This window comes from Lissotriton vulgaris, chromosome 2_1 (assembly GCF_964263255.1).
Source record: "Lissotriton vulgaris chromosome 2_1, aLisVul1.2, whole genome shotgun sequence".
In the NCBI taxonomy this organism is placed as follows: domain Eukaryota; kingdom Metazoa; phylum Chordata; class Amphibia; order Caudata; family Salamandridae; genus Lissotriton; species Lissotriton vulgaris.
This window is the reverse complement of record NC_141687.1, coordinates 1,417,010,651-1,417,026,870: the sequence shown is the minus strand read 5'-3', so window position 1 is coordinate 1,417,026,870 and position 16,220 is coordinate 1,417,010,651. Positions and strand designations below refer to the sequence as shown.

The window sequence follows — 16,220 nt, the reverse complement described above, 5'->3', positions numbered from 1 at the left end:
AGCCCTATTCAGACCCAGGTGTGACTCCTCCCACCAATCTATGTGCAGATTGGACTATTCAGCCCTGTGCTGACTCACCCTGTCTCCTGGAGTCTCCCCCAGCCCCTGTCACTCACAAACCAGACAGACAATACACAAGCTAGCAGAGACAGGATGGATGGTTAGGTAAAGAAATACGTATTTTCTAAAAGTGTTTTCAAACACAGAATGTTAAAACCATCTTCACTAAAAGATGTATTTTATCATTTGGAGTTCAGGTATACTAAACTTGAATTTCTAGAATGTTCCCTGAGTCAGTTAGGATTAAAGGATGTTATAATCAAACTGCCCACTCTGGCCTATGGGGAACAGGTAGCCTTGCAATAGCCAAAAACAAAGTAGGCTGTAGTTCACCATCAGGACATGCCACACACACCTGGGCATGTCCTACCTTTCACAAACAATGCACCCTGCCATGGGGGTACCTTGGGCCTACCTGAAGGGTGACTCACATGTAGAAAAGGGAAGGTTTAGGGACTGGCAAGTGTGGGTACTCGCCAGATTGACATGGCAGCCCCAGGCTGCACACAGGCTCTGCAAGGGCGTGCCAGAGTTACACTTTACGGGCTGTTTGTGTGGGTGGCACAATCCAGTCATGTAGTCCACAAACAGCATTTGATTTACAGGCCCTGGCACTCCCAGTGCACTTTACTAGGGATTGACACATACATCAAATAAGCCAATCATGTAAATACCAATCCATAACACAGTTTACACAGAAAGCATTAGCACTTTAGACTGAATAGCAGTGGTAAAGTGCCCAGAGTCCTAAAACCAACACAAACAGGTCAGGGAAAAATAGGAGGAAAAAAAATCGAAAGGTTTGGGGATAACCCTGCAAAAACGGTCATTTCCAACACCATCTCTGCCCACTATCCCAAGACTCTTTTCCCTGGCAACAGAACCACTCACAATTGCCAATAGGAATCAAAGTGGGGGCTGGGATATTCCTCTAGAAGATGGCATTCATGGGATCTCCCTTTAGACTGACAATTTGCTATTAGATCTCAGAGACGTGCACACCATCCCTGATATGATCAATCTGACACTCAACCGCTTCACAGCCCTGTCCAGTTTAACATGTAATTAGGCAAAATCATGTCTGTTCGCCTTTACACCAGAGTTGCCAAACCCAGACTTCTCCCTTACCAGCATACACATACTGTGCCAGCTAAAAGCATTTCGGTATACAAGTAGATTATTCACCAACAGACCTACTTGATGGCAACTTTATATGTGCTGTCACATCTCCAAGACCCCAGATGACCTATTGGCGGACATTACCTCTATCTGTGATGGGACGTGTAGCCCTCCTAAAAATGGTCATTCTCCACCACCTCTTATACTACTTTGCTAACTTACCCCTTTATCTCCCAACATCATTTCTTTGCTCTTTTGAAAACCACATAAGGGAATTCATCTGGATCAATCAGGATAGAGGGTGGCACTTGAGAACCAACTCTTATCCACGAATCAGGGCGGGCTTGCTCTACAGAACTTAGAACAATACTACCTTCCCTACCAACTCCAATGGGAAGCTGAATCGGTAAATGGCCTACTGCTAGCCAGCACTGGCATGACATCACCAGTCTGAACGTTGCCCAGGATCCTTCACCTGTTCCACCCATGTACCCACACAAAAACGCCTGACTGAGTGCTGCTTGGAGTGGCATACTTCTGCTAACGCCAGAGTCTTTATCTCACACAGTTATGCGCCGGCACTAGCCATATTAGGTACGCCTAGAAGCCGCCACTTCAGCTTATCGCAAGAGCTAGCAACTTGCCATGCAGCTGGTCTCCATACCTTGGGAGATCTCTACCAAGACTGCGCTCTCATCCAATATGAGATGCTAAGGGAGGATACAAATTTATCATTCTTATTGTACAACTGACTACTCAGGTCATTGGCAAATATATGGGGGGACATGACACAAGAGCATACAACTCATCTCACCATACAGTACCTGCATGTTATGGGACCTGGCTGACGCTTAATACACTGGTTTGAGGAGTCAGAGCGAACACACACAGCGGTACTCCTTGCGGCCCTACGCTGCCACTGGGAGGGCGAATTGGCACACCCCGGCACAGGCATGAAATGGGCCGCTCTGTTGGAAAGCCTCACATACATTCCGCAAAACGTTTGATTTTGGTTATCCAAGTCTATATTGTATATAAGGCCAACCTCACCCCTGCCCATATCATTCACTACTTTCACAGTATAAATGCTGCATGTCCCGGATATCGCTTGGTAGATGCGGACCTGCACCATTTGCTATGGGAGTGCCCATCTCTCCATTACAGGCGAGGTGTCACATCTAGACTGCCAACCTGCACAAGGCATTCAGCACTACACAAATGGCAAACAAGTCTCTTGGGGCTCTACCGCAGAGACAAGAAACACAAAGTTACCTCCAGTTTCCTAGACCTTGGATTACCGACACCAAACGTCTCATTACTCCTTTGTCGAAATCACCAGAATCCTCTCCATTTGTACACTGGAAGCAATCTCTCCTCACATGAATACAGGCGGAAAGCATTGCACTACATTGGGAAGATAGTCTTGGACTGCACAAACACCCATAGCCATGTACCGGCCACTATCCTGAACAGCTTACAGACTAATGCACACAACAAAGCCTAGATTTCTTTGGACTAAAGATCTGGTGAAGATGGAGTGCCTGTGATGTGAATTAGTTTAATATAGTGAAAGACAAATAGAGTTTTAAAAAGGGCAAGTGTTTTAATGGATAGCTTGCCATCAAACCTCCTTACCTGAAATTTTAAAAGTAAATTTTACAGCCCTTTGTTAATTTACCTACAGCTCACAAACAATATCACAGACGGTATAACATTGTCCCATGTTGAAAGCATAACACCCAAGAAGAGTGGAGCTATAATTTATAATCATGTTAATGTATGTGTTAAAAGGCACTGCAAAAGTGTTTCAGGATTAGTTAGTCCACAACAATTGTTGACAGCAAAACATATGTTAAAAATTCCACTCAGATTCTAATTTTGAAGGCAGAAGAAAAGCAGATCGGGGGCAGAATGATTTCAACTGACCAAGCGTAAAAAGGCACTCAAATGGATTCCAATTAAGTTTCCTAAACTGACAACTAAGGTGGCAAAGTGGGTGTGCTCTTTGAAAATGGGCATGTTCTGATACACTAGATAGATTATTGGGACAGTTGCGCCATTCTGAGGACCCAACCCCATACACAATGCATGGATAATATTAAGAAACTATCAATCAATGCCAACTGTTAAAACAGTCCAGAGAAAAGAAGAAGAATCTTAGTCATAAATTGAAAGGTGATATTATGTTCTTCCGGGAAACAAAGTTGGGAACGGAGAAGCAAATTGCTTGATAAAACAGTGGATATGCGATTGTAGCAAGGAGAGGCCGCCTCCCCAACGGCCCAGGAACACTACCCCCCCCCCCATGTGGGGATTCATATGTGACCCCCCCCTCTTGTCTCCGCAGCCCTACGATTATGCAATGGAACTGTGTCGCTCCCGTGACCAGGTCGAAGAAGACGGCGGTCTCTTTAACTGGCCCACTCTAGGCATGTGGGAGGAGCCTGCACCAACGTCAAGTACGGCAGCTGACGATGCACAGGTGTGCTTGTTCATCGGAGGAGTTGGAGGCGAGTGTGGAGCGGAGGCGAACGCGGAGAAGGAGAGTGTACTTGGAGGAGCAGAATTGGGAGGAGAAACCTGATCAACATCTACGGCAGAGAGGAGAAGAGACCCGTTGGCGGCCCGGGAGCCAGGAGGCCATCGGCACCACGAGCCGCCCAGTCGCACGCCAGGAGGTGTGTGGCTCAGCGAGGTACGGAGCCGTATCGCGGACTGGGTGGGGAGAAGGGGTAGGTTAGTCCCGTGACCTCACACCCTGTAGAGAGTTCCCGGTAACCCCTTTCAGCACAACCTCCCCAGTCTCACACACGATCTGTAAATAGTCACCCTTGGTGTTCCCTCACTCCCTACCCCTTGCAATAGCTAGGACAGAGGGCTTAGGACTGATACCTGTCCTTTCTTCCTTTTCTCCTACCTGGCTCGACGGATACCATCAGGGAGTCGGAAGAGTCTGCCTCCCGGAGAAACCCCAGACGAAGCAAGAAGGAAGAAGACCGTAACAGACCAAAGAGACGCCCGGAAAGAAGCCGTTCACCCGGGAGGCCCACTTTAAGTAAGACTTGTACAGACTTTCTGAATTCACAAATAAAGCCTGCTGTCACGAAAACTCGCCTCTTGCCCCTTCCTCCCAAACCCGCGACAGTGATATAACCTGCTGACCATAACTCAGAAAGAAAAAAAAAACGTGCAATAACCGCTTCCCAATCGATTCATATTTGAGGTGATAAAGTCAGGGAGACTCAAAGTATGCAGCTCATTACAAGGCTACTCAAACATTAGGTGAATTTGAACATAATCATATATATGCCCTGACTTCTGATGTCAGAGACTTGAGTGACACTGCATAAATAAATACACTGGTATCCTTCTTGTGGAAGATTATAATATTCTTATGAATAAACAATGGACAAATATTACTCCTGCGCATTCAGATTCTCCAGATCACACAAGAAAATGTACTGTGCAAATTATGCGCCCTGATAGCTTTATTAAGGCTGTTCAATTCTGAGTCGAGAAGGCACTTTGTTCCTCCCTACACCCGAGTTATTCCAGAATCGATTACATCACGGTCGGCAGGACCACAATTGAAGTACTATATATTATATATTTGAGGGAGACACAATGTGGTATCTTCCATTCTGCCAGGACTGCCACTGCATGGGTCACCCATGCCCTCTGCGCCACCTTGGAACGCGCTTCGGTGACATCACTTAGAATGTCACTGTAAAGAGCGTTCCAGGGCAAGTGCCGCTGAGAGACTTGGCGGGGCTGTTGATGCGAGCCAGCTGTGGCTGGGGTCCTTATCTTTGCAAGCTATCTGAATAAATAAACGTGCTTATTAACCCTCCATCTGTGACTCTCATCTGTGGTCATTTCTACACTAGCGACGAGGAAAATAAGGACTATAGACAATTATACGGACCCCAACACGCTTGGAGTGCAGCATCGTAAAGAAAAGAATCGCATGCAACCCGGGAAGAAGGTGTCGGGAAATCCTTGTGTGAAACATGATCTGACAGCTGTGAGCGGACTGAATTAACTCCTACGGTGAGTGGAGCAGTAAATCGTATTTGGAGTGACTGCGCTGAAGTATTTAAAAAAAAAAAAAAAAGATAAAGGGAAGGAGGAAGTCATTGAGAGGAGGGTGCCTGAAGTGAATCGCAGCATAGGTGCACAGGACGAAAGGAGAACAGTGTCACGGTCTGTCAGAGAAGGGTCCAGGGAATGTATAAATAAAGAAAGGAGGTGTTGCTGTGAGACGCTTGTCGAGTGAAACTGGCGCACATACTAGCGTGCAGTGCGGCGTAAGCAGAGGATTCATTAGTGTCTGTGGCGGTGCGCAGTCGAGGCAAGATTACAGCGCTACTGTGGGGTGGCAGTGAGTCAGGAAAATCTACTCGGAACAACGGAAGGGCTGCGTGGACGCTCGTCAGAGGAAAGTGACTGTGGTGCTGCACCTGGTGGAGTGTTGAGCGGCGGCAGCAAGGGATTCGTAGAGGCTGCGGCAAGACCAGGAGGAAACGCATAGATCCAGTAGGAACTGAGGAGAGGACATTGGACAGGATTTAACGGCTGGAAGCTGTAGGGCCTTGCTGTGACAAAAGGAACACTTCTGCGTAGAAATTAACTGTTTTCCTGCCGTAGAGGAACAAAAGGTAGTTTTAACTGTAGCGTGTGGAAGAGAGTTCTTACCTTCCCCACGGCGCTGTCACCTGTCTGTCTAAGGAACAACAGAAAAGGATTGCCAGAAACTTTCATTGAAACAGGGAAAGACTGTCAGGGTAAAACCATAGAGGAATAATTCGCCACTGTGTGAACTGCTAATCCTAGTCTGACAAGGCCTCAATGTTTTGCGAAAACAGTTGTGTTTTTCAAGGATAATGTTGTTATACACTATTCTTGGTTGATAACTAATGTTGTGATACTTTCAGGAAAAGGGGCTGGCTGGTTGCAGGTCCGCGGGGTGCTGGGTCATTGTAAATTACACGCAAATTACAGCTAGGCAAGCATGCAAAACGTGACACCCCCACCTTTCTTCTTAGCAAACCCTGGGGAACATGCTATGAAATGGAATAAATGGAAGAAAGTCTTCCTGAATTACGCAACAGTATGTGGGCCAAATTTAGGTCTAGAAAGGAAAATAGCGTTGTTGTCGTACTACATGGGGGCAGAAGGCGAAGAAGTGTTGGAACATCTCCCGGATCTGGGTGCGCAGGAGGCAAGGGGTTTGAATGAATTTGAAGTTAGTCTGAAAAAACTTGACCTGCATTACCTTCCCAAGACTAGCACCATTATGGAACGGTACCACTTTGGTAAGAGAGGTCAGAAGGAAGGGGAATCTATTGAAGACTTTGTTTCGGAGCTAAGAAAATTAGATGCCACGTGCAAGTTTGGAGGCGCATGTGAAGAAAGGATCAGAGACCAGTTGGTATTGACATGTAGGACAGAGCGCGTGCGGGAGGAATTATGGCTGAAAGATGATCCTCCGCTAAGAGAGGTACTTATTATAGCCAAGCAGGTTGAACACATGATGCAGTGTGTGAATGAGATAAATCAAGACAGCGAGAATAAGGTAGTTGAGAATAAGGTCAAGGTGAGTGAATTGATGACAGAAGGCGAAGAAGTGTTAGCAATTAAAGAGCAAAAGAAGGTGCAGAGAGAACAAACAGAGAGCAAAGGGGGTGGAGCTTTAAAAGTAACTGCTATAGATGCGGCAAGTAAGGACACATGGCGAATGACAAGAATTGCCCCGCACTGAAATATACTTGCAGTAAGTGTGGTAGGAAGGGTCACTTCAGACAGTACTGCAGGAGTGGTCAAGGATACAAGAAGCAGGGAAAATAAAGTGCTACAAGTGTGTGTGATGAGATTGTCTTACAAGTGCAAGGTGGACAAGTTAGCTATCCTAAAGACAGTATAACAATCGAGGAGACTGGTTTAGAAGCGTTGTTTGAATCATGCTCTAAAATCACAATCATCAATGCTAAGGAATTTGAAAGTGTGAAAAAAGGTAAATTAAAGTTGAACAAAATGGATATCAGGCCAGGGGGATATGGGAATCGTCCTATCAACATGAAAGGCTACTTTTGGGGCACAGTGGGGTACAAAGACAGATTAACAGTATCCAAGATATACGTATCACTAGTAGGGGATAACATACTAGGTTGGCAAGCACAAAAGGAACTGGGAGTGTACCTCAACCCTAACAAAACCCCACAAATCTTAGTGCAGGAAATAGAGGAGAGGTCTGGTAACATTGAAGAGGAATTTACGGAGGTGTTCAGCGGAGAACTAGGGTGCCTCAAAAATTACTCACATAAGATAAAGTTGAAGGAGCATGCTGTGCCTGTGGTGGCGAAGGTGAGAAACCTACCAATATCCATACAAGAAGCAGTCAGAGCGGAACTTGAGAAACTGTGCAACCTAGGGGTGATTGAACCTGTGGAAGAAACGGAGTGGCTGGCGCCGATCATCGCAGCCAGGAAAAAGGATAACTCAGTCCGTTTGTGCATAGACCTCAGAGCACTGAATAAAGAGGCCGTTGTAGAAAAGTTCCCGCTACCCAACATCACCCAAATGATGAGCAGATTGGAAGGAGCACAAGTGTTCTCAACGTTGGATTTAACCTCTGCCTATTTCCAGATCAGACTCAATGAGGATTCATAAGAGCTTACGGCATTTGTGACATCCATGGGGGCCTTCAAATTCAAGGGGATGCCATTCGGCCTAGTCTCGGCTGCATCGGTATTCCAAAGACTGATGAGCAACATTCTTAGCCGCATCCCTGGTGTGTTGTGTTACCAAGACGACACCATAATCGGGTTGGCCCCACCAAAAAACAAGGAAGAAATCAAATAATTCATGGGCATGCTGGAGTTCTACAGCAAGTTTGTGCAGAATTTTGCAAGCAGGACATACGCCATACGCCAATTACTGAAAAGAGACGTAAAGTTTATGTGGAATGAAGAATGCCAGAGGGAGTTCGAAGAGGTGAAGAAAGCCCTAGCAGGAGCCCATAGCCTCAAAGCGTTTATACCTAATAGGAAAACAGTTATAACGACTGATTCGAGCTCCAAGGGACTAGGAGCGGTCCTGACCCATATGGGCGTGGGGGGAGAGGAGACAATAGCCTTCGCATCAAGATCGTTCAAGAAGTCTGAGGTGAACTACTCAGTGATAGAGAACGAGGCCTTAGCAGTGCACTGGGCTGTGAACAAAATCCGGGACTTCCTCTGGGGCGCAAAGTTCAATCTGAGGACGGATCACAAACCCCTGGTTGAGGTTTTCAACAAAAAATTTGACGCCATCTCAAGTAGAATCAGACGTTGGGTGGTGAATCTTCAGGAGTATACGTTTGATGTTCCTGGGGCGAAGAATTTGGCTGCTGACTGTCTCTCGCGTCTGGTGGGGGAAATGGAAGAAGAACAAGTAGGTGAAGACAACGACGACGATCAGGACGAGACGCTGGCTGAAAAGGTATACGCAATCCCCCAAGGAGCCGTGGGTGAGGTAAATTGGAAAGAAACCCTAAGAAATGATGACCTGTTGATGAAGGTGTATGAGAAGGTAAAGGGTAATTGGAATCACCAAGACAAACAGGATGACGCTCTACGGCCGTTCTGGATGGTCAAGGACGAACTATCTATCTCAGATGAGTGTCTGTTCTGTGGAACAAGGCTGATCCCTCCCTGTGTGTTAAGGGAGTATCTTACCAATCTCGCCCACAAGGGACATTTGGGAATCACCAAAACCAAGCAGAGAATGCGGGAAGACTACTGGTGGCCAAACATGGACAGCATGATTGAGAGAAAGGTCAGGGACTGTATACCATGCACCACGAGTGACAAAGTCCTTAAACAACACACACCTCCCATGCAATACAGACCACCACCTGTGGGGCCTTGGGAAGAAGTGCATTGGACATAATAGGGCCTCTCGCAGGTGAACTTTGCACACCCTACATCCTTGTGCTCGTGGACCTGTATTCCAGATGGCCAGAGGTGAAGATGGTGTCTGAAATAACCACAAAAGTGGTCATTGAGTTCCTACAAGAACTGTTTCACTGGGAAGGTCTGCCTAGTAGTCTCCTGACGAACAATGGGGTACAGCTATGCTCGAAAGAGATGGGGGAATTCCTTGAGAACAATGGGATTGTGCACAAACGTTGCGCACTGTACCACCCCGAGGCCAACGGAATGGTAGAAAGATTCAATAAAACGCTCAAAGAAAGCATCCAACTGGCAAGAACCAATGGGTTGAACTGGAAAGAGGAGATGAGAAAACATCTAGAAGCGTATCGCCTGACCCCTCACCAAACGACGGGGATCACTCCCTTCGAACTACTCAGAGCTAGGAAGCCCAACACGAAGCTATCACCAGGTTGGATGGGGTGGCAGAAGGGGTGGACAAGGCACACTAGAGAAGCACAAGGGCTGGACAAGCAGCACAAAGCCATGATAGAGAGGAAAGACAGGTTTGACAGGCTACACTCAGTGAAAGAGGTTGGGTTCAAGGTAGGGACACAGTAAAAATCAGAGCATCTACAGGCAGGGCGCATTGGTCTGAATTCACTAAACCAACAAAGATTGTAAAACTTTTCAAAAATGCGATAAAGACCCAGGAGGGGAGGTAAAATACCACCTCCCTCCTGAGGTCATTGATGAAGAGGTCACAGGTGAGGAGCCGACCCGGAGGGGGGGGGGGGGCCTACCCGCGAGGGTGTGTAGAGGAGAACCTCATGCCTCACGCAGAAGTAGCCAGAGGGTGGTCAGTCGCCCCAAACATCTGGATCAATATGCGACTATGTAGTTTCTCACCATGTTGGTGTTCTGTTTCTGGTATTACATGTTCTTAAGGTTTGTAGGGTAGGGGGATGTGTGGTATCTTCCATTCTGCCAGGACTGCCACCGCATGGGTCACCCCTGCCCTCTGCGCCACCTTGGAACGCGCTGCGGTGCCATCACTTGGAATGTCACTGTAGAGAGCGTTCCCGGGGCGAGCGCCGCTGAGATACTTGACGGGGCTGTTGATGTGAGCCAGCTGCGGCTTGAGTCCTTATCTTCGCAAGCTATCTGAATAAATAAACGTGCTTGGCAACCCTCCATCCGTGACTCTCATATGTGGTCATTTCTACACACAACCCATAGGAACATGGAGGATTTTTTTTAATCATATAACTATGCCAAACTTGGGAGATTGAAGCTCTTTATGTGTGAGTGAACGTAAACTCATGTCTGCCTAAACTACTCCAAGAGGAATTTAAGATAAACAAAATGGCTAGAAAGAACAAACAAAATGAACCCAAATTAGGCACAGGGGAAAAAGAACTACAAACAACTTAAGGATGTACATGCTCAATCCAAAAGAACACTCCTGTTAACGGCGATTAGAAGAAAGAAATATGAAGATAATAAAATTCTCAGCAAGACTGTCAATCATCTGTTTCACCATTTTGCAGACTCACGTAAGGTTCAAGAGATTGTCCGAACTAGGACGACTTTATGGAGTTATTTGTGTTTCTTTTGTAGGGACAATAGTATTGTATTCATTTTTTTATATCTCCGAACATAGTATGTGCAAAAAGAATGGATACAATATCCAAAGACTTGTCAGTGCGCCTACAAACACACACTTTTTTGCTCAGAATCACAATCGCTGGTCGTAGTACACCTGCGAAGTACGGTCTGCAAAGCAAATTGGTGATTTATATGAATAAAGGTCAATTTTGCAACCAGTAAAAGCGCACTGTGCGAAAAGCTTATATTCAAAACGAGTTATGCATGCAAGGGGAATTTGCAGATTTGAGCATCTTATTAAGTGGTACACATATATACATTTTAAAACCACTGTAAAAGATGAATTGTTCTTGCATGTGCCAAAATTATCTTCCTATACCACACAGCGACACACACTGTCCTCGTAAGCGACAAAGATGGATACAACGCACTATAGGTGACAACACGTAGGATCAGCACCCCGGAAGCAGGGACAGTAGGACCACGGGCCAAGCCCTTCAGTCTATCCAGTGGCACTTACAGCTGACTCCCATTCTACCTCTCTCTCGCACCCTCTGCAGATGAAGCTGGCTGCAACCTAGGACAGTGGCTGCAGACACTGAGCAAGCTCACCCTGGTGGTTGAAGAGCCTCCATATCTTGGTGAACAGGATGCCCATGCTGGAGGAGTGCGCTGCTCCGTTGCACGTATCCGCTGCCTGGTTTCTGCCTCTGTGGCTGCGGTCACTTCCTCGGCATGCGCTGGGCGGCCTGACACTGAGCGACGCGCTCAGCTGGTCCGTGGCCGCAGCGCAGACATGGCTCCCTTCAGCCCTGGGCCCTGCTCACATCCCCCGCTGCCCCATCCCTCACCAGCTGTAGCAAACTACCAAACCCGGCGCGACGGCCCACAAATCTGACGTCTCCGTGACGCAACCACAAAACATGAACCCGGAAGCGCAAGCCACCTAAGGATAGACATAGAAAAAAGACATTTCATGAGTAACGGCAGTATTTTTGTTTTTATTTATGCGATTTTATATAGCGCGAACTTTACCCGAAGGTGTCAGAGCGCTTTACATAAGAACCAGTTGAAAAACATAAGGACTTAGGATTATATGCTTTACATAAAGGATACAAACAGAAAAAATTGCTTATGTACAAGATGTAAAGTCACACAAGGAGGAGATACAAATGGATATACTCTAAGAGTCTCATAGGAATGATAGTACAAAGGTCTACTGCATATACTAGTGATTAGAGTTATCTCTATATACATAGGGAAGGGATACAAATGGATATACTCTAAGAGTCACATAAGAATGGTAGAGAGCACAGCGGTCTACTGCATATACTAGTGATTAGAGTTATCTCTATATACATAGGGAAGGGATAAGACTGAATATACTCTAAGAGTCACGTAGGAATGGTAGATATACAAAGGGGTACTGCATATACTAGTGATTAGAGTTATCTCTATATACATAGGGAAGGGATATGACTGGATATACTCTTAAGAGTCACGTAGGAATGGTAGATATACAAAGGTCTACTGTGTTGTGCGGGTGTGTGTAGGCCTAAGTGACCAGCTATGGCCACGTGCGCAGGGGTGGTAGCGCGGAGCATCAGCCAGTAAACCACACACTCGTCTTAGTCGGAAGTGACGTGCCCGAGCGCGCGTCCTCCTTTTATTGGACCCCGCAGGCCACGCCTGGCCTGCGGATGCGTGGATGCGTACGTGCGTCTGCTAGAGTGCTAACCGCACTACATCTCTATCCAACTCTAAACAAGTTCGCAAAATGTTCAACAAAACTGTTCATAAAAGTTCACGATAAGAGTTTGGTACTTGCGTGCTCCACGGCTGCTGGATTCAGGGACTTAGTTGACAGACATAGTCGTTGAGGTTTTGATTGGGGCGAGGGTTGGGCCTCAGACTATAACGTGGTGTACGGCCCGATCCTCGATCTCCAGTGCGAGCTTGATTCCGGACAGGGGTGGAGCAGGTTGGTGTTTCAGACTCTGGTGCTGGGCCCCCGACGTCCGCTGGAGAATTGCTCACCGCTTCTGGGGTTGCTGCTCCGGGTGTTTCGGTGGTTTCCCCCTGGGCTTCGGCACTTGCACTACCGGCAGGAGTGACCATCTTAAACCAGGACGAGTTCCTTGACACTTCTTTTCCTTCTTTGCTGGCGGTCACCATTGTGCCCTTCGTGTTGGTGACTGTCCACGGCCCTGGTTCATAGAATGTCCGGAATTTGCCCCCCAGGCGTCGATTCTTGATAACAACTCGGTCTCCTCGGTGCAGCTGTCTTGGGGTGGCCTTGCGGCGGTGGCTCATTCGCATGTTGTTCGTGCGCCGGCGTCTTTGCGCACGCTCCTGTATCTCCTTCATCTCCTTATCTTCCGGCATTGACCTCGGCAGCATGGGGAGAAGGTCTCTACGTTGGCCTTGAAACATTAAAGACCACGGGCTTCTCAGGGTAGTGCAGTGGGGCGTTCCGCGGTATTCTCTCAGAAATTCATGCAATCTCTGTTCAGGGTCGGCCTCTTCGACCACCGCGATCCTAAACATTTTATTAAGTGTTCGCATGAACCTCTCCACCTCCCCGTTAGCTTGTGACCACTGGGGAGTGATGCGCCGATGGGTAATGCCTCGAGTCTTCATGAATGCGGCAAACTCCGCTCCCTGGAAGGGTGGCCCGTTATCGCTTTTAAGTTCACCTGGCAGACCGAATAGGGAAAATATCTTCTCTAATGCTGGCCCCACGTGGACGAACGCCGTGGATGGTATCTTCTCCACAATGGGGTATTTGGAGTATGAGTCTATGACCACCAGGGTATGTCCCTCCCCGGGGAAGCTTCCAAAGTCCACACTAACCTTGGCCCACGGGGCCGTGCATGCTTCCTCCGTAATGATGGGGACTGGTCGTTCCGGGTCGCTGGTTAATTGGCAAGACATGCAGTTCTTGACATACTCATCCACGGTGCTTTCCAGTGCGGGGAACCACACCTTCTCGCGCATGCGCGCCTTCATCTTGGTGACCCCTTGGTGGCCTCCATGGGCAAGCTGGGTGGCCCGGTGTCGGAGGCGCCTTGGTATTACTATGCGCGCTCCTCTCAATAGTATGCCCTCCTCCGTGGCGCTGAGTTCATGGCGGATTTGCCAATACTTCGTGAGGGTTGATTTGTCCGCTGCTGTCCAATTAGTAGGGGGCCGGAGGTAGTCCGTCCAGGACCCTTCTTGCACCGCTTGTAGTGACCGCATGTAGGGGTGGTCATCCGCCGCCGCCTCCTTGATTTCCTCTAGAGTCATACACTGGGGGCAGGATGTGAGAGCCACCCAGTGGACATATCCTTCACACTCCTCATCGACTATTGCCGGTTCTCGGGGTAGTGGGTGCCGTGACAGGTAGTCGGCGGGGTTTTTGGCTCCCGGTCTGTAGATTACTTCCATATCATATGTTTGGAGCTGGATCACCCACCTGTCGATGCGTGGCGGTGGATGGGGGGCAGTGCCCTTGAAGAGCGGCACCAAGGGTTGATGGTCTGTGACCATAACAAACGACTGTCCGTGCAGGTAAAGGTGAAAATATCCACAGGCCCATTTAATGGCTAAGGCTTCGCGTTCTATTTGAGCATATCTTGTCTCAGTGGGAGTTAGTGCTTTGCTCGCAAAGGCTAAGGCCGTCCATTTCCCTGGTTCGTGTTCTTGTGTTAGAACCGCCCCAAGCCCTACGGGGCTGGCGTCCACGATTACCTCGGTCCGCTTGGTTGGATCGAAGTATGAGAGGGTCGCGTTCTCTAGAAGTGCATCTTTTATGCTTCGGAAAGCGTCCTGTTCTTTGGGGCCCCAAGCCCAGGCGGCGTCTGCCTTCGTCAATGCTCGGAGAGGCTCGCTGCGTGTAGCCAGGCCTGGGATGAAGCGGCCACAATATGTGGCCATTCCGAGAAAACTCCTCACTTCCGTGGGCGACTGTGGTGCTGGGGCATCTTTGATTGACTTCGATTTCCGCGGGTCAATCTGGACTCCTTCCTGGTTGAACGCGTAACCGAAAAGCTCAATCGAGGGCTGAAAAAACTGGCACTTCTCCTTGTGGAGTGTTGCTCCATGAGCACTTAGTCTCTTTAGCACATCACGCAGGTGCTTGTAGTGTTCGGAGGCCGTGACGGAATGGATGAGGATATCGTCGCTCACGTTGAGGACCCCCGGCAGTCCAGATAGCAGCTCCCTGATGGTATTCTGAAATACCTCTGCGGCCGAGGATATTCCGAAGTTGAGGCGCTTGTACCTCCGGTGGCTAAGGTGGGTGCTGAAGGTGGTTATGAAACGGCACTCTTCGGCGAGGGGCAGTTGGTGGTAGCCCGCATTGAGGTCGATCTTGGAAAACCACCTCGAGCCATTCACGTCTGCTATGATGTCATCCATCGTTGGAGTCAAGTGCCTCTCCCGCTTAATCGCAGTGTTCGGCAGTCTCATGTCGATGCATAGCCGGACCTCGCCCGGCTGCTTGGGTTTCTCGACGATGACCATGGGCGACACCCACGGGGTGGGCCTCGTTACTTTTTCAATGACCCCCAGGCTTTCGAGCTTCGCTAGTTCCTTCTCCACCAATGGCCGCAGGTGAAATGGGATCCTCCGATGGCGGAGGGCGGTGGGGGTGACGGTTTTGTCGATGTGCAGCTTTATCGGTGCACATTTGATGCATCCGAGACCTTTGAACAGCTCGGGAAAACGCTCCAGGAGTTCCTCTACCTGATGGTTCCGGATGTGGTTGGCGAAGGCGATCAACTTCAGGTCCTCCGCCGTGTGGCTGCTTATCAACGTGTTGGCCTCTCGATCAATGATGTGGATTGTTGCGGTTACTTCAACTTTGTCCGCCCGTATGGGTATGACGATCTTTCCTTTCAGAGGAAGGGGGGTGTCTGCGCCGTATGCAAATATCTTGGTCTTAGAGTTCAAGACTTCCGAGCGAGGGCGCAGTCTGTTGAATTCTTGTAGGCCCATGACGTTGACGGTGGCCCCCGTGTCAATAACGGCCTTCACCTCACTCTCTCCTACTTGGATCACGCATGTCGGTTGTGGCCGCCGTCTGATCTTTAATTCCCTGGCGAACGAGACTACATACGCCTCCTCCTCATCCTCCGAGTCTGATTCAACATGTGATGTCGGCAGAAATCTGTCCGTCCTTCCCGGAGATGAGTCTGCTATGGATAGTTGGCGAACCGCCTTGGTGGCCGTCCATGACTTCTGGGAGTTCGGGGGTTTGTTCCTCCTGCGGCAAACCGCTGCAAAGTGGTTGGGAATCCCGCAGCTCCCACAAGTTTGACCTTGGGCGGGACAGTCTCTGGCCGCATGGGGTTCGTGTCCACAGTATCCACACCGGCTTTGTGGTGCATCTCGCCGGACTCCCTTTTTCCCTGAGCCACGTGTCCGTGAACGTACGGCATCAGCCCGCTCACTCTTGGTCGTTTCCGGTTTGGCGGGAATTTTGTGCAGCGCTTGCTCCATGGCCGTGGCTCTGGCGTCTGAAAGTTCATGAGCTCTGGC

At 48.7% G+C, this 16,220-nt stretch overlaps 1 protein-coding gene across 1 annotated transcript in view; it reads right to left on the bottom strand.

The window, feature by feature from the left end:
- ARL5A (ARF like GTPase 5A) overlaps positions 1-11,604 on the bottom strand; it is a 231,107-nt gene extending 219,503 nt beyond the window's left edge. The window contains exon 1 of the mRNA XM_086957191.1: positions 11,310-11,604. Within this exon, the coding sequence (XP_086813317.1) occupies positions 11,310-11,355 (46 nt within the window). The 5' untranslated portion in view covers positions 11,356-11,604. The remainder of the gene's footprint in view (positions 1-11,309) is intronic.
- Between the last annotated feature and the right edge of the window lie 4,616 nt (positions 11,605-16,220).